Here is a 16,362-nt window from a genome sequence, read left to right on the forward strand (position 1 = left end):
CATTAGAACATACGGTGATTGGGCACATTGTTATTAATTTTAAACGGCCAGTATTTAAGTAACTGACTTCAATTCTAAAACGGGCTAAAGAATATAGGCAATCTAATTGGTCAAATGACACCACGTGACCATGCATCATTTTTTCCCATCACGCCTTTCGTGGAAAAAGGTTATAACCCACGGCCCACTAAAAGTGAAAATGCACGGTTGGTCATCTCTAGCGCGCATAACAAAAAATAAAACGCGATAAAATGCACGTAGTTTCAAATGGCAAGGTCATTAATGCGCGCGCTTATGATGGTCTCTTTCAATAAACACAATTTTAATGGCAACCTCGAGGACTGTTCTTTTTAATTATTTATTTAATATCGAGGAGAATAAAATGTAACACATACACCAGTATAAACAATACAGAGAAAAGGATAATGGGTACCAGCCAGTACTTGTGGATTGCCTAAAATGATTTAGAATTCTGGCGAGAAGCTCTCTTCATTGGCTGGTGCCAAACTTAAACATAAGACAATAATTAGAACATGATATAATAACAGTAATGATTTGGCATGAGTCAGATTATTCTCACCAAGCAAATAAAACCTTTTCAACATCCTACGATGATACCAATCACTTCAACACATAATTAAAGGGGAATCAACTTCAACCTTAACGTTAATTTCAGTTTGTAGGCAATGTAACACATTATCTGAAAAATATAAAACATTAAACAATTGACGAAAAGGAGGACGTAACTCTTTTCAAAATCCTTCGTCTTTCGCGGCTCTGAGACTTTTCAGAACGTCGCCATTATGTGTGTGCAGTGTGCGTTCTGTGACGTATCGCATGGATTCGACCGCTATTGCTGACGTACATTTCCCTGCTGTAGACTGTAAAATGATCACTGCAGATCACATCGTTTTTCCTGTCGTACTTGTACTTTTTGTCCAGAAATGTCTCCACCTTCACAGCTGCTACCTATAGCTTGAACATTTCATGAAGATTGTGTTTGTCTTGAAATCGATGAAACGATTTCTCCTCGGTTTTCGAGGAACATTTATTTCAACCACACATTGGCAGTACACCATGTTTGATGTAGATAATCATGCGCGCGCCGCGCTACATCGGTTCTTCTTGCGATACGTCACAACCCGGAAGTTTTTTACGGGAAATTTCGACAAAGGTGGCGCCTTTTTTTTCATGATTCATCGTGATTTCTCGAGTAAGTTTCTTCTCCTAAAAGACTATCCCATTCATGCCACCGCTGATAAACAAAGAACATGTCCCAGAAGATAATGGCTTGATAGCACAATAGTATGTAATAATATCATATTCTAAGTCCTATTGATGTTTCAATAAACAAATAGAAGGTTTTGTTCAGGTGAAGATGAAAACAAAATAAATCTGTGAACTTTTTTTAATTTCAGTTTTTATATATCTTATCATAACTGTCCCCTAAAAATGGAATATTCTTTAAAAGCACTTATATTTCAATATATCGATAATTATCAGACAAGTTTGGAAAACAAAATTACCTATTGAGAAAACAAACAAAAAACAAGAAATCCCAATATTTACATATAAATGAAAATGTGCATTGACAAACTGCATTTTCCCATTGCACTCATCAAAGCATGAACGCTAAGAATTTAAACAAAATCAACTAAAGGGTATATTCAATACACTGTTGTATTGCCCTTAGACCTCATGTTCCGATTATGTCATACACCATGGGAATACTATTTGGAAACAAATATTTGTACTCTTTTCAGTAAAGGATGTACAAGAAAAAAATGCGTTATATATATTTATATATATGAACAAACTTATACGGAAAATGAATGAACTTTAACTTGTACTTAATGTTTACACCTTTCAACAGGTGAAGGGTGAATTACAAATAAAAGGACCAATATCGCGAAGACTAGAAATGAAGCCCAGGGTGATCCTAGCATCTAGTGTACATTCTCTACAGACATCATGTTCGGATTATGTATGACGTCATTGTAATGTTTGCAAATTTAAAAAAAAATGATGGACAGAGTCATTAAATTGACTTGCGTTTGTTTTTCGAAAGTATTTGCCATGGCGTTTAAAGATTTGAATTGGTATTGATTTTGATTCATTTATGGATTGGATGCCCTTGTCAACTAATGGTGGTATTTTTTTTCTTCAAAGGGGTCTGAGCCACATAATGAAAATAAACATATACCCTAACAAACATATAGTAATAATAAGCAATCAAAACATATAAATCATGTGAAAATTAACAATGTAGCTGTCATATTACAGCATAACAACGAAAAAAGAAGAGATAATCGAAACTAAACAAATAAAACTGGTTAATGGAAGCGAACAAAAAAATCAAAATAAGCACAAATGTAAGGTATATATGAACAAGAACCACAAATCGCCCTGGTATCGTTTTGCTTGATAATATTTTAACGGTAACATTTACCAAACAACCTGACAATTGAAATCAAAATTCAGTGTGTCCTTTTGGGAGATCATCGCTTTCAGTCTTGTCGGTAGATGGCGTGCTCTCATGTGTTTCATCTGTAGAGATTGCGTTGTCGTTTGTAAGATCATTGATGTTATCGTTGTTGGACTCTTTCTCCCCTTTGTCTATTCCTTCATCCTCTGCTTCATTTGGGATGTCGTCTTCTTCCGTTCTGTCGTTCTCATCGACGCCCGTTTCGTTTTCTGACTCTGCTTTTTTATTATCTTCAGTTGGTTGGAATCGACGCGCATGTAATTCCATTTGCCTAAAATAATCCAGAATGAAACTGACAAATTAGCATATAAAGCTTCTTAACATTGAATAGCTACTTGGTTTAAAGATTAAATGAATGAACCTAACTGAGAATGAAAGTTCAAAACTCGATTGCTGTTGGTATATATTCTATTGACTATGTTAACGATTTACGACATTTTTATACATTAAAGAGTGTACAGTTTGTTATGGTTGCTTAGTGTATAATTATTAGCAAATCTACTTACAATATATCATTCATGCAACTTCATATTATTTCAGTTTTTTTTAAATATGCTTATAGATTTACATTAAAAATCAATTACTTTTATTTTACTTTTTCAATGTAATTTCAAATTGCGTTTTGGATCACATGGTATCGGAGATCAGAATGACTTGAGACTCAACTTTTTTCTTCTTCTTCTTCTTCAGAAAATAGACATGGTGAGGAACAAGTATTTACAAAACAATGCAACTTCATTCGATTTCAAGTGTTTAAGACTGTTTTTAGCTTTTAATAAATAATTCAACCTAACCTTTCATACACATCATCGACGGTGATCCAGTTATTTGCAATCCATTTTGTTCCCTCTGTGACTTCACATCCACCATGTAGGGAGTGAGTATTACGAGACGACATCCAACCTAATCATTGACGGTGGGGGGGGGGGGGTATTAAAGCATATGTATAAATTAACAAAAATATTAGATAATTATTCAAAACTGAATGATGATTTATAACCACTCGCATTTTATGATCGAATCTTACAGAAAATCTTTGCAAGATTGCGAGAATGCTTAGTGTTAAGGTTGTGGCCCGAATTGCACCAGGCTTTTTCAGACTTTAAATGAGGCTCCATTATAATATTATATCTTCATTTATCAGGCTAAATGAGTAAAACAAAACTGGTATTCTCTTCAGACCCTTTCCAAGCAATAGGCGACAAACCCTGCTCAAGAATTGCAATTATGAACTGTTTATAACAAGATGTTCTTTTGTTCAGACGGACGGATCGAGATCGAAAAAAATACCTCAAGGGTATTTTCCATACCCCTTGTACATCCCATGAAAATCATGTTCAGACACAAATTAAAAGGTAATGACATTAAGTTAATACACCAGTTTACGGTTGTGTGCGCCATTTTAAACAAAGCCAATGACCTAGAGGTCATGTATTTATGCGTAAATTAAGGTTGCGCCCATGCAAATTATGATGACATCACTGCCTACGCGCTGCGTTTTGCGCGCACATCATCATTTGCATGGGCGCAATCTCTTAATTTACGCATAAATACCACTGACCTCGGGTCATTAGCTTTGTTTCAAAGCCAATGACCCGAGGTCAACTGTCTGCGCATGCGCACTGATACAACCGTAAACTGGTGTATTGTTTGAAAGTAGTTGCGATCGTCAAACTAAAAACCAACTACAGAATCTAAGGTTGGTATTCGACCTTGTCTGCTAGGCAGTTTAACCCAGACGGAGTAGTCTTATATACGTTCTAGAAGTTACAAAAGTCTATTTACCTGTTGCTTCGTCGATGTAATAATTATACCACATGATTGCCTTCCCAAACTCCGGTTTGACGTTCAAATTTTTATAGCAGTTGTGCTTCAAGTCAGTGTAGTCATAATCCGATTTCAAGTTTTTACGGTACTGGATGACAAAAAGAGAAAATACAAATTACGTAACGTTTGCGTAGACATCTCTTTTCACATCCGAAAATGGAATTGTTTCCAATTCAATTTTAATTTAAAGCCACATTGTACTGGAAGCACTACTGTAAAATCCCCTCTAGCGCCATCTCAGGGCAGCTGTAGTAGTATGGTCCAGTAACTTGCTGGGATGTTGGTTCTGGCATAAATTTCTCTTTCTGCGAAGTGGATATTATGTATTCGGTTTCACACTTTGGGCAAGTTGAAAACTGTGATGGTGTGCTCTGCAGTAAACAGTACGCTAGGGCAGAAAGTTCAACATTTATAAAGTATCGCTTTAAAACATTAATTTTCTTCCATGTAATCTACACTGTTGGTCATAATGGTGGAATACTTATTTTGACCCCAATTTATGGAATGATTTTGACAATGATTTATTCCTAATAGATCTAGATAATAGTATACATTCTCAGATTTTATTGAATAATAATTTGTGAGTGTTTGTTTTGCGTGACTGCTGAAGCATGTGTGTGCTACTATGCTAATCAACTAGGGGACCTACGTCCATAAGTCATAACTGACAGGAATGAGGATCGATGCCTCATAAAAGGGCACCAATAAAGCACATCGACACGCTTTTGATCCTGGGGGCTCACAGTAACGAGGCCATTGCTTAGCCACTGAATCATGACTGTACGCAGCGGGGGCTAGGGTACGTCGCCGCCCCAAATAAAAAAAACACAAAGAAAATGCTTTACTCTAACTTTACCCCCCCCCCCCCCGAATCTCTGTATGAAGAGGCAAGAAATTGAAATACTTTACTTCTATAGAAACGTTCTCAAATTCAGCCAAAGGGAACGCTGTTTCTCCTCCACCTTCCACATTTTGTAGATAATACAAAATGGTGATATATCTGGGGGAAAAAACATTTATACCTGATTATTTGAATTTAAAATTGTTTAATGAAAACACCCCCCCCCCCCCCCCCCCGAACCTTAATCAATAGTGTGACAACGTTCTTTCGTGATCGAGACTAAGAATGCCCAAACTATATTCTTTAATTTGTAGATTGCGGAGAACTTAGAAGACATAATCGTAAACATTTTTGTTTGCCTGATTTTTTAACATTTAAACTTAACATATTACTATAATTATATGTACGTAAGTGCTCTAATATTTGTAGGAGTTTTTGAGGCTACCAAAGGTGTTAAACATTACTCAGTGTAAACTGTTTCTGGTTTTAAAGTTACAGAGCGTTTACAGATTTAAAGTAATACCAATTTGCACACCTTGTATTAAAGATAAAGACCAGTAATGGTCATGCGATTGCATTGTGAAAGGAACGTTGTGGAATCGATCACTAAAGGTTGATCAACTAGCATATAAGTATTGGTGTGTACTGCAAGGTTCTGGAATCATCAACATTATAAGAAATTTGGCCCAGTCTTCGTAAAGTTACAAACACTGTACACAGAAAGATGTACATGGGACTACGCACACGTGCGTTTATCTCTCACATACCAATAGATAAACTAATTTACCAAATACATCAATTAGTAGGCGGTTTCCCGGAAAAATTGTTATCATCATGTATTAGTCGCAACATATTCTTTCACATGATTGGTAATTAAGAGGTTCCATTTCATTTTTTGAAATTGGGACGTTTCCAAAACTGGTCTTTACCTTTAAAGAGTGCAATCGAACAGTGCAAAACGAAAATTCTAAAATCAAACAAATCAGGCTAAGTTGGATATATTGGAAAGGTGTTTAAGTAACATATTGCATCAACAGCAGATACTAAAAATAAAAATCAATACATATAATAAATGCATGAATATTTATACTATATTATCGAAACAGGGTTATTACAATTGCAGGTTTTCATGAATCAGTAAATAAAGATGAAATGCGGCTCTTAACTAATTTGTATCGGCTATATGTCGTTTGTCCGAAGGTTCATGAATCCGAAGATTCTTTCAATCCGGAGGTTCATAATTCCGAAGATTCGCTTTTCCGAAAATGAAATATCGGTGAACATAAGTCTGAATTTAAAATAGAGTTCTCAATGCCGAAAATGAAATAGAGTTCATGATTCCGAAAATGACGTAGAAACATGTATTTTTTCTCGGAATAAGAACCTTTGGCTTTAAAAAAAAAAACGTCTTTCCCTCCCTTACGAATCCCCTGGTACGGAAAATGTGTGTTTCGTAATTATGAATCTTCTGAAAAACGAATGTCACCCTTATATCAATGAAATGTAGTTTAATTTGAAATACCTGCAAAGTCTATCAGAACCCTCCAAATCTAAACCGCGGGTAGAGTGAATGCAGGGTTTATTTTTCTTTATCCTTTGACTGTCATAATGTGCATGATAATGCCCACCAGGGTAATAACGAACTACCTGTTATAAAAATAAAACAAAATATAAATGATAATAACAATAACAATCATGATAATAGTCACGGAAGACAGAATTCTTTTCAGACGATAGGAACTATTTTCTTTGAAGACAGGTGATCGGAATTTTTAGATAATCGGCCTGATTTCTTTCAATTATCTTTGGTTTTAGATGTCTCTATGCCATGGTAAAGGAATTTACTTTGAACTATTGGATTTGTTTTATAGTAGCTCTGCTACGGTGGAGTGATATTTCAAACGGTGGTGTGATATTTCAATAGGACGGGTACCTGGTTGCAATGAATTTCGGCAGCGTGGCCATTTACTTTACAGGCTCTGATTTGGTGGAAGTCGGGCATGTAATCACAGCCGACCAAGAGAAAAGTGCATGCAACTTTCCATTTTATATCATTTTTGCGGAGAGTGTTAATGGTTCTCGGTATTTATCTATATAAAGGTTGAACAAGTATTCATAATTACAGTAATAGTTGAATAAGTAAATTGTGAACTATGTATATTGATCAGAACTCTTTATATGAATTCATGAAATAATAAATATAATTTGACTACTTGATTTTTTTAGTCAAAGACAGTAGTGTAGCCTGTAGCGGATTGATTGGTCTTGTAGTTATGACTGTTTGGTTTTTCATTTCTTTAGCTTGACCTGTGTAAAGCGTGTAAGGTCAATATGTCCTGGTTTCCTGCGGATTCTGGGGGTGTTTCACAAAGATCCTAAGTAGAACTTAACTCTAAGTTGGACTTAAAAATTATGGAGAGCCATTTTTAGTCATAAAATAAAATATATTCAAAAGCGAAAAATCAAGTATTTTAGACTTTTTATAAATTCCACATCAAGAACATGAAATCTCCGTGATAATAGAAAATATGAATGACTTGTATCAACATTTGATGCCTTTTTAAATAATTTTTACCAAATATTTTCGAGGATGTTAACGGCATTCCCTAATTGTTAAGTCCAACTTAGAGATAAGTTCAGCTTAGGATCTTTGTGAAACACCCCTCTGGATGTGTCGGTGGTTGGTGACCACGAGTAGGCATCAATTTCTGTACATGTATTTCTAAAGCAAAATATTTAATTTGGTCTTTCTAAAATCATATTTTGAATATGATAGCATTTGAAGCGCGATCCTCTGCATTGGACATCTCTCATATCTTCCATACTGACATAAGCACGATGAGAAAGTGAACAAATTACAACTCACCACCTTCCTTAACAATGGAATACTATGCAAAACTCATGCACCTCGTTTGTAACTACTTGAAATCATATTAGATTGAAGTAAAGACACACACATGCACCCACACACGCCCACAAACGTGCACACTGGAAATATAAAATGAATGTTTAAGACAATAAATAAGTATAAAAGAAACAGGCAGTGAATCATAATGCTTCTGCTTCATCGGTTTGATAGAAAATGTATAATAATAGAGAAAAATTGTCTGCGATAAATAAATCATATAAGTTTAACCCCCCCCCCCCCCACCCCCCTATAGTGAACGTTTTCAGTTAGGTACTTTTTCTTAGTGTTTCTAACGTAATGTTTTGCAATTCTTTTACAGTTTTGCTGTTCAAGGTTGAGTGAGGATTTAATGATCATTGCATTATCTTAACAGTAAATCTCAGACTTCAGTTATCGTTTTAAAAAAGGAGGGGAAAAAATAACCGAACACATTCCCAATACTTCCATCATGCAGAAAATGAGAAGAAAAAGAAAGACCAATACATCCGTCCATTCCAAGAAGAACCAAAACAAATCATGATATGTTTCAAACCTGAAGGCTTTCACTCGAAAATACAATATTCCGATCAAGCTTCGTGAGCGCTGTTACCCTATCAGAAAGCGGAAAATAATGTTTGTAATCGTTGCGTTTAAAAAGAAGAATGTCGTTGTATTGTATGGGTACGAATACATGTATAGGGTTTGGTAGGTAGGACATTTTGGAGGTGGGTCGGTTGGGAAATAGGATTAGGGCGAGATAGGAAGTTGGAGTGGTAGGACGAAGGACCAATGAGGCGTAGGACCTTTTGGATATACAGTCAATAATACGATAGTCTCTTGCAAGCAGGAAAAATTGCCCCATATCAATAAATATTTATCTACGTTTCGGGGATGTATTTGTATTGCACAATCGGGCCTATCATCTTACACGATATGGTCGTAAAGAGTTCAAAATCAATTTAAGCGTCATCAAAAAGATATTATTTAGAAGGAAGGATATGTTTTCAAGAAAACGCATCAACGATAGCTTGAATTACCTATCTCGGATTGCCATTATGGTAGGATCTGTCGAATTTTCCCATTCAATCCAAGCCTGCTCGCTGATTCGATGGCGTCCCCTTCTTGGTACTTTGGGCAACTCTCCTCCTCGCCAACGGGAGAGCCATTCCTCGATCTCAATAGTCTTGTTCTCTAGATGGATCAACCAGAGTTCTTTTGCATCAATTAATCCATCGGAGTCGAGGTCCAGCTTCAGCTGTACGTACAAAGTGTCCAGGATGGCTGGAGGAACGAGCTCTCCTTCTTGGAGCCCTGGAAGACAGTGTAGTACTTCTGTAAAGTCTAGTATTTTGTCAGTGTTGTTGTCGCACTCGGCGAACTTCTGTTTCCATTCTGTGGCGTTATAAATGACCTTGGTTTCATCAATACCGCTGTACAATAAGTTTTTGCCCACTGTTAAACTGGTGAGTAGTCCAGCATCTAGGGCTAGCTCTTTGATCCTTTCGCATTCCTCTGGTGTTAGGAAATTTGAAATTTCTGGTGGAAAGAGATAATAATAATGATAGTAAATTGGTAAATTTAATGATATTTCACGTCTGTAAAATGTCATTTAAAAAGCGTTTTACATTGTAATCATGGTTATCCCGGTCATTAATTTCAATTGCTAATCTTAACTTAATACTGAAGAGAAAGGTGAGCTCACATCAAAATACTTGAAGAAAATTAAACAAATATCATACAACACATCTGATCGTTAGGAGATAACAGGTTTCACACAAAAAAATACTGAAATGCAAATTCAAAAGAAAAGAGAGCAATAATTGTGTTTGTGTTTAAAGTATCACGTAAGGCATCATTAACCGCTAAGAAACCGCTGTAGAAATATATAGTGAAGAAATAATTATCCATTTGGCAAAAACGATTACCAAAAAAAGCTATGTGAGATCGAGCTACAAAGAAAATGGACAAATGTAAGCACTAAAAACTGGCTTGCACTGATTATAGAGACATGACATACAACATTATATTTGTGTTACATAGAAATATGTCTCCTCATTAAGGTTTTGTTTTTATTTATTTTAATTCCCATTACGATTTTATTTTCATTCATGAATTAACAATTATTTTAATTTTCCTATTGTACAAGATGAAGATTTATCTGGGTGCTATTACCGAAAGCTGGTGGTTTAACGGCAATGGTTTTCAGCTGGACATATCTTCCCAGAGAAATTTCGACATATCTTATGTGTCCAACCTAAATAGCATGAAAGATAAAGATAGGTAAAATATAATGTTATACAAATAAGTTAATCATCAACCATCATCAACAAGCTCCTGCACCGGAAGACTAAATCGACTACGGCACTTCAACATCATTCCTCACCTGATGATCTGGCCTCTAAATTTTCAAGGTATTTCATTGGTAAGATTAGAGTCCATTAGATGCAACCTGCAGTCAGATATGGTTTCGACTGATGGAGTAGAGTTGGACAATGATGTAACCTCATCTTGCAGTGAGCGTCTGACTACACTTGCGCCCACAAGTTCGCTAGATGTGCATAGAGTCATTCGAAGGACGGGCCACTGCTAAGTCATGCTCGCTGGATCCGATTCCTAGCTCAGTTGTGAAGGAAAATGATGACTTGATGGCTATGCTTATCGCAAAGATAGTTAATACTTCCCTACATAGTAGGAGACCAGCCTGTAGGTCCCGTGACCAATCTCTGGGAACAAAGGTTTGAAAGTGTTTTTGTGTTCCCTGATGAATACCGAACCATTTTGACTTGGGCTGCCCCCTTGAAAATCCCGGGCATTTTCGTGAGGGGTCAACAAAGGTCATACAGGCAAGAAATTCAAATATATTTCAATCGTGTCGATATGCATATCAAATTACTCGTCTGGTCATGAGGATTCCAAAAATGTATAGTTTGCTATACCTCCGACCTTAAATAAGGGCGCTATGGTCAAAAACGTTGAAAGGTCAACACATTTTAGACTGGTGGTCGAATTCACCAACACAGTTAACCTTATCAAATTGCATATCAAATTACTCGTCTGGTCATGAGGATTCCAAAAATGTATAGTTTGTTATACCTCCGACCTTACATGAGGGCGCTATGGTCAAAAAGGTCAATGCACTTTAGAAATTCACCAACACAGTTAACATTGTCCGATTCTAATGATTTAAGGGTCTAATAATATGTTTTCTGACATGGCAAATTCAACTATACAACTTTCAAAAGTAAAAGTGCTTACCTTGACTATGTACATTCAAAATGGCTGCCGTTTCGGTGACAAACATCAAACAACTTCTTATCCATGGGTTTGAGGGAAATTTAAAGGTTATGGCAACCACTTTTGATTTTAAGAGTTGCTTAGTTGAATTTGTTATGTCAGAAAACATATTATTAGACACTAAAATCATTAGAATCGGACGATGTTAACTGTGTAGGTGAATTTCTAAAGTGCATTGACCTTTTTGACCATAGCGCCCTCATTTAAGGTCGGAGGTATTACAACCTATATATTTTTGGAATCCTTATGACCAGACGAGTAATTTGATATGCAATTTAATAAAGTTCACTGTGTTGGTGAATTTGACAACCAGTCTAAAGTGTGTTGACCTTTCAACGTTTTTGACCATGGCGCCCTTATTTAAGGTCGGAGGTATAGCAAACTATACATTTTTGGAATCCTCATTACCAGACGATTAATTTGATATGCATATCGACACGATTGAAATATATTTGAATTTCTACCCTGTATGACCTTTGTTGACCCCTCACGAAAATGCCCGGGATTTTCAAGGGGGCAGCCCAAGTCAAAATGGTTCGGTATTCATCAGGGAACACAAAAACACTTTCAAACCTTTGTTCCCAAAGATTGGTCACGGGACCTACAGGCTGGTCTCCTACTAACAGGAAGGGAAGTTTCCGGAAGAACTGAAACTTGCTCATGTTACACCTGTACTGAAGAAATAATCCCTAGATCATGACCAGATGAGCAGTTATAGGTCTATATCTAACCAGGCGCGTACGCAGGATTTTTTTCAAGTGGGGGGTTTTAACATTTTCAAATCGGGCCGATAATTTCGCACTCGACTCAGGAAGCCGCTGAATAAGCGGGGGGGGGGGGGGGGGGGGGGGGGGGGGGGGGGAGATAAGAGGACACTTTTTCCTTTTTTTTTTGGTCTCGAAATTTGAAAATTTGACATTTTGCTCCGTTGGGGGGGGGGGGGTAAGGTCACCTTTTTTAGGTCAGCCATGGGAATATTTTTTTTATTTTTTATTATTAAACAAAAAAAAAAAAAAAACCCAAAGGGGGGGGGATGGTTTGGATTTTTTAGGGGGGTTTATACACATAAAAATACCAAAGGGGAGGTTTAACCCCCCAAACACCCCCCCCCCCCCCCTGCGTACGCGCCTGTATCTAACCTGCCTTTCCTCGCCAAAGTCCTCGAGAAAGTAGTCGCCAAAAGACTGACATCACACCTTCAGGACTACGACCTTCATGAGACCATGCAGTCTGCTTACAAGAGGCTTCACAGCGTGGAGACTGCTCTATTGAAAATATAATGACATCCTGAGGGCAGTCGACAACAAGAAAGCAGTTATGGTATTTCTTTTGGACTTATCTGCTGCATTTGATACAATTGTTCGCAAAGTCCTTCTCCAGAGGTTTCAACGGGACTTCAAGGTTGATGACACTGGAATGGTTCAGGTCATATCTTCACTGCAGACGACAGGCTGTGAACATCAATGGAACTGTGTCGGATGAAGCTTTCTTGACCTACGGCGTTCCACAGGGTTCCATCCTCGGACCGATACTCTTAACGTTATACACTTCCCCTCTTGGGAACGTAACCCGTCAACATGGTCTACAAGTTAACTTTTACGCCGATGTCACTCAGCTGTATGTGACATTTGATCCAAGAGTGGCAACTGATGAAAAGGCCATAGCTGCAAGGATGACCTCATGCCTTGCCGATATCCGTCCATGGATGGTGAAGAATTTTATGAAACTCAATGATGACAAGACTGAATATCTTATCATTTCATCACCGAACATGAGGAACAAGATCAACTCCATGGACCTCCAAGTTGGCAATGTGTCTGTCTCTCCTACGGTAAGCGCCCGTAACATTGGGGTCTACTTTGATCAGTCCATGAAAGTGGGCGGGCATATTTCACAGGTATTTCAGACTGCTTACTTCCAGCTTCGTAACATTGCAGCCATTAGACCATTGCTTACGAGGATGGCAGCAGAGAGCCTTATCCATTCACTCATTTCCTCTAGACTTCATTTCTGTAACAGTCTTCTAGCTGGCCTTCCTTCTGCAACCTTGAACAGACTTCAAGCAGTACAGAATGCAGCAGCATGCTTGCTTACTGGGCTGAGGAAGCATGATCACATCTCTCCTGTCCTGGCTGAGCTACATTGGCTACCTGTCAAGAGCAGAATTGAATTCAAGGTCCTGCTGCTCACATTTAAGGCAATTCATGGTCAGACCCCAGGATATGTGTCATCTTTAATCGAGCGGCCTCATCTTCGCCCTTCACTTCGCCCATTTAGAGGCAGGCGCGTACGCAGGGGGACGGGGGTGTGGGGTCGAACCCCCCCCCCTCCCCTCATTTTTTTGTTTTTGGTGCTGAAGGGTGACCAAAAAAGTGACCTTACCCCCCCCCCCCCCCCCTCCCCGTATAATAAGAATATTGGTACAAGAATCAATGATATTTAGATATAAGAGGCTGCTTCAAGTTTCTTTTGAATAATGTTAAAGACTTGCATGAGGATATTTCAGGAGGAATGGAGTTCAAAATAACAGGAAAATTGTTTGTTACAGATTTCAAATATATATTTGTCTTTACTGGCCAGAAATGAAAAAAGTCTCGCCCAAGAGTATTGTGAGTATGAACATCATTTTTTAAAGTGAACATTCACGACATATTTTGCGGTAGTTTATTTTGAAGAAAGAAAAAAAAATATATAGGCCTATCACTGATATTTTTAATATGTCAACTATTTCTAAACACATATAAATATAATAGGGTTAGGGTTAGGTTAATAAACCAGTTTTTATAATGTCCGGTCAATGTACCATTTAGGGATATATATAGATTTCTTGTTAATACAACATATTAGAAATAACATTGGACCCGATTTGAACCTTGTGGCACCCACACGTTTAGAATGATATGTCAGAGTTAACAAAATTATAGCATGTGTATTGCCTTCTTCTGGAAAGATTACTAGCAAACCAATCATTTGCAGAGCCTTTTACTTCATAATGTTATTAGTATTATCATTAATACAATTATTGTAATCATTATCATTATTATTATCATTATCAATTTATCATTGTTTATATAGATGATGTTGTCGTTGTTCTAGTTAATATTGCTATTTTTGTAGTCATCATGTTAAGGACCCCAAGGAAGAACAATAGTGTTCTATAAACACTGCTGAAATTGGCTATCCACCGATTTTTGTCTATGTACATGTATAAATATTTTACTTTGTATTTTTTTACTATGTATAATATTTTTATCTGATTTCGGAAATAAAAACAACAAAAACAACAATCATCTTCACCATTATGATCCTGGATAAGTCTGAGTGAATCTATCTATATCATGAGAGGCTTCACATATTTTAGTGGGAAATATTTTGATGGGAAATTAAAAAACAATTGGAGATGACTTCGATTTCTATGTGTCTATTAAACATCTGTCAGTCATTTAAAGTCATTTTTGCACAGAGTGGCAATGTATTAAACATATATGTGTTCACAAATCTACTCAAATGACGAGTGAAGAAAGAAAAAGGGATGAGAGGTGAATAGCTCATGCATTATGAAAACAGACTGGAACTGGACAGTAGATATATGACGAAATGGGAATGAGTTTGAATAGAGTCTCTGAAAAATGTGACCTGAAGTTCGAATTTTGTCGCCTTTTAATTGCATTGAATGTATGAAATACAATTTATCTCATGGATCTTGCCAATGGTTAGTTTATCAATGAATCTGTAATATTCGTATGTCTTTTCACGTGTCTTTCTACGCTTCTGAGCTTTGATCATGGATAAAAGACAGGTTTATTTATCCGTTATCGCTTGCAGTTTAATACAAAAAATAAACCCTAAATAATAATAATAATGCACTAAATCCACATATATCATTTGTTTCGAACTTAACTTTTTGTACATCTTCACAAAGTACTCACTTCAACAGGATCATACTGGTAAAGTCGTATCCTCTCGTCAACCGGGTCCAAGTTGCCTTCTTTCTCAACGGCAGCATCGACGATGACATCATCACCAACATCATTCTCCACATCATCGACCTCGATTGCTGCAGTATTTCCCGTGTTCGTGTCGTCTGCTGCAGCATTTCCCGTGCCCATGTCGTCTGCTGCAGTATTTCTCGCGTTCGTGTCGTCTGCTGCAGTATTTCCCGTGTTCGTGTCGTCTGCACCAGCCGAAGAATCTCCATCTGATAGCACCGAAGAAGAATTCGCCAAGGACAAAATCGCCAAGAGAACGACAACGCATTTCAGACAGACCCTTTCCCCTGTTCCTTTATCTAGTTCCCAGTGCATGTTTTCTCTTGTTGCGGGTCTGGACGTTGTATTCCGAATCAGATGACAGTGCTGGGGATATTGTAAAGAACGTCCAGTATTAATTATGATTTGCTTCCTACATTAATTTAGGTGAAATAATACAAATTCATTTGGCTTCTCTGGGGTAGAAGTGATAAATCCTCGTTGGGCAAAAAATAACATTCATCACTGAAAACTTTACCATTGTGAACATCTCATAAACAGTGAGTAAATAACTAGCATCATTAACCTGGTGTATTCTTTTGGGGTTTTCGGTCTCGTTGACTGTCCGGTTAGCGCGCCGTCGGTCTTTTGGGGCCATTTTGAATTGATGGTCCCATGGCCATGGGCGTTTGGTCTCATGGACAGTCGGTCTCTTTGGCTTTCGGTTTATAATGGGATGATCTCAGAAGTGTTAATTAGATATAAAAAGAAAATAATTAATTGAAACCGAACTATTTTTCAAGATATTATGTCACTGTGATTGTTTGTGTTTATTCTATTTAGTGAATTATTCAGCGACACTGCTTGGAAAGCGGAATTTTGACCCATAACTATTGAGAATGTGAAAAGCTACACATAGAGTGCGTGAGCTATTTCATTTTCTTGTCAATTTCTACCCGTTTTTGCAACATTTTCTCTAGGGCACAGGATTTGTATTTTTTTTTGGAAAGTTTGGATATGTTATGATTTGATTTCTTAATAAAAACATAAATAAACCAAA

The 16,362-nt window shown here is 37.2% G+C and overlaps 1 protein-coding gene across 2 annotated transcripts; it reads right to left on the reverse strand.

Annotated features, from left to right (window-relative positions):
* Positions 1-339: 339 nt before the first annotated feature.
* On the reverse strand, positions 340-15,692 carry LOC100890950 (transmembrane prolyl 4-hydroxylase). 2 transcript variants are annotated; one of them, XM_030985329.1, is made up of 9 exons: positions 15,264-15,692; positions 10,213-10,294; positions 9,078-9,576; positions 8,594-8,651; positions 6,676-6,800; positions 5,222-5,312; positions 4,271-4,400; positions 3,280-3,388; positions 340-2,756 (listed from the first exon to the last, which is right to left on the reverse strand). In XM_030985329.1, exons 1-9 carry the CDS (start codon positions 15,636-15,638, stop codon positions 2,471-2,473), a joined length of 1,755 nt encoding a protein of 584 aa, XP_030841189.1. In that variant the 5' UTR covers positions 15,639-15,692; the 3' UTR covers positions 340-2,470. The 2 variants fall into 2 exon arrangements, with proteins under 2 accessions (XP_030841189.1, XP_030841191.1); XM_030985331.1 differs by lacking the exons at positions 6,676-6,800; positions 8,594-8,651.
* Between the last annotated feature and the right edge of the window lie 670 nt (positions 15,693-16,362).

This window comes from Strongylocentrotus purpuratus, unplaced genomic scaffold (genome assembly GCF_000002235.5).
Source record: "Strongylocentrotus purpuratus isolate Spur 01 unplaced genomic scaffold, Spur_5.0 spur5_scaffold_15, whole genome shotgun sequence".
NCBI classification, from domain to species: Eukaryota; Metazoa; Echinodermata; class Echinoidea; order Camarodonta; family Strongylocentrotidae; genus Strongylocentrotus; species Strongylocentrotus purpuratus.

Coding starts and splice junctions, on each gene's coding strand:
- LOC100890950 (XM_030985329.1), bottom strand. CDS start 15,638: ATGCACTGGGAACTAGATAAAGGAACAGGGGAAAGGGTCTGTCTGAAA. Junction 8,652..9,077: donor ATAATGGCAATCCGAGATAG/GTAATTCAAGCT, acceptor GCTTTCTGATAG/GGTAACAGCGCTCACGAAGC. Junction 5,313..6,675: donor GGTTCTGATAGACTTTGCAG/GTATTTCAAATT, acceptor TTTTTCCCCCAG/ATATATCACCATTTTGTATT.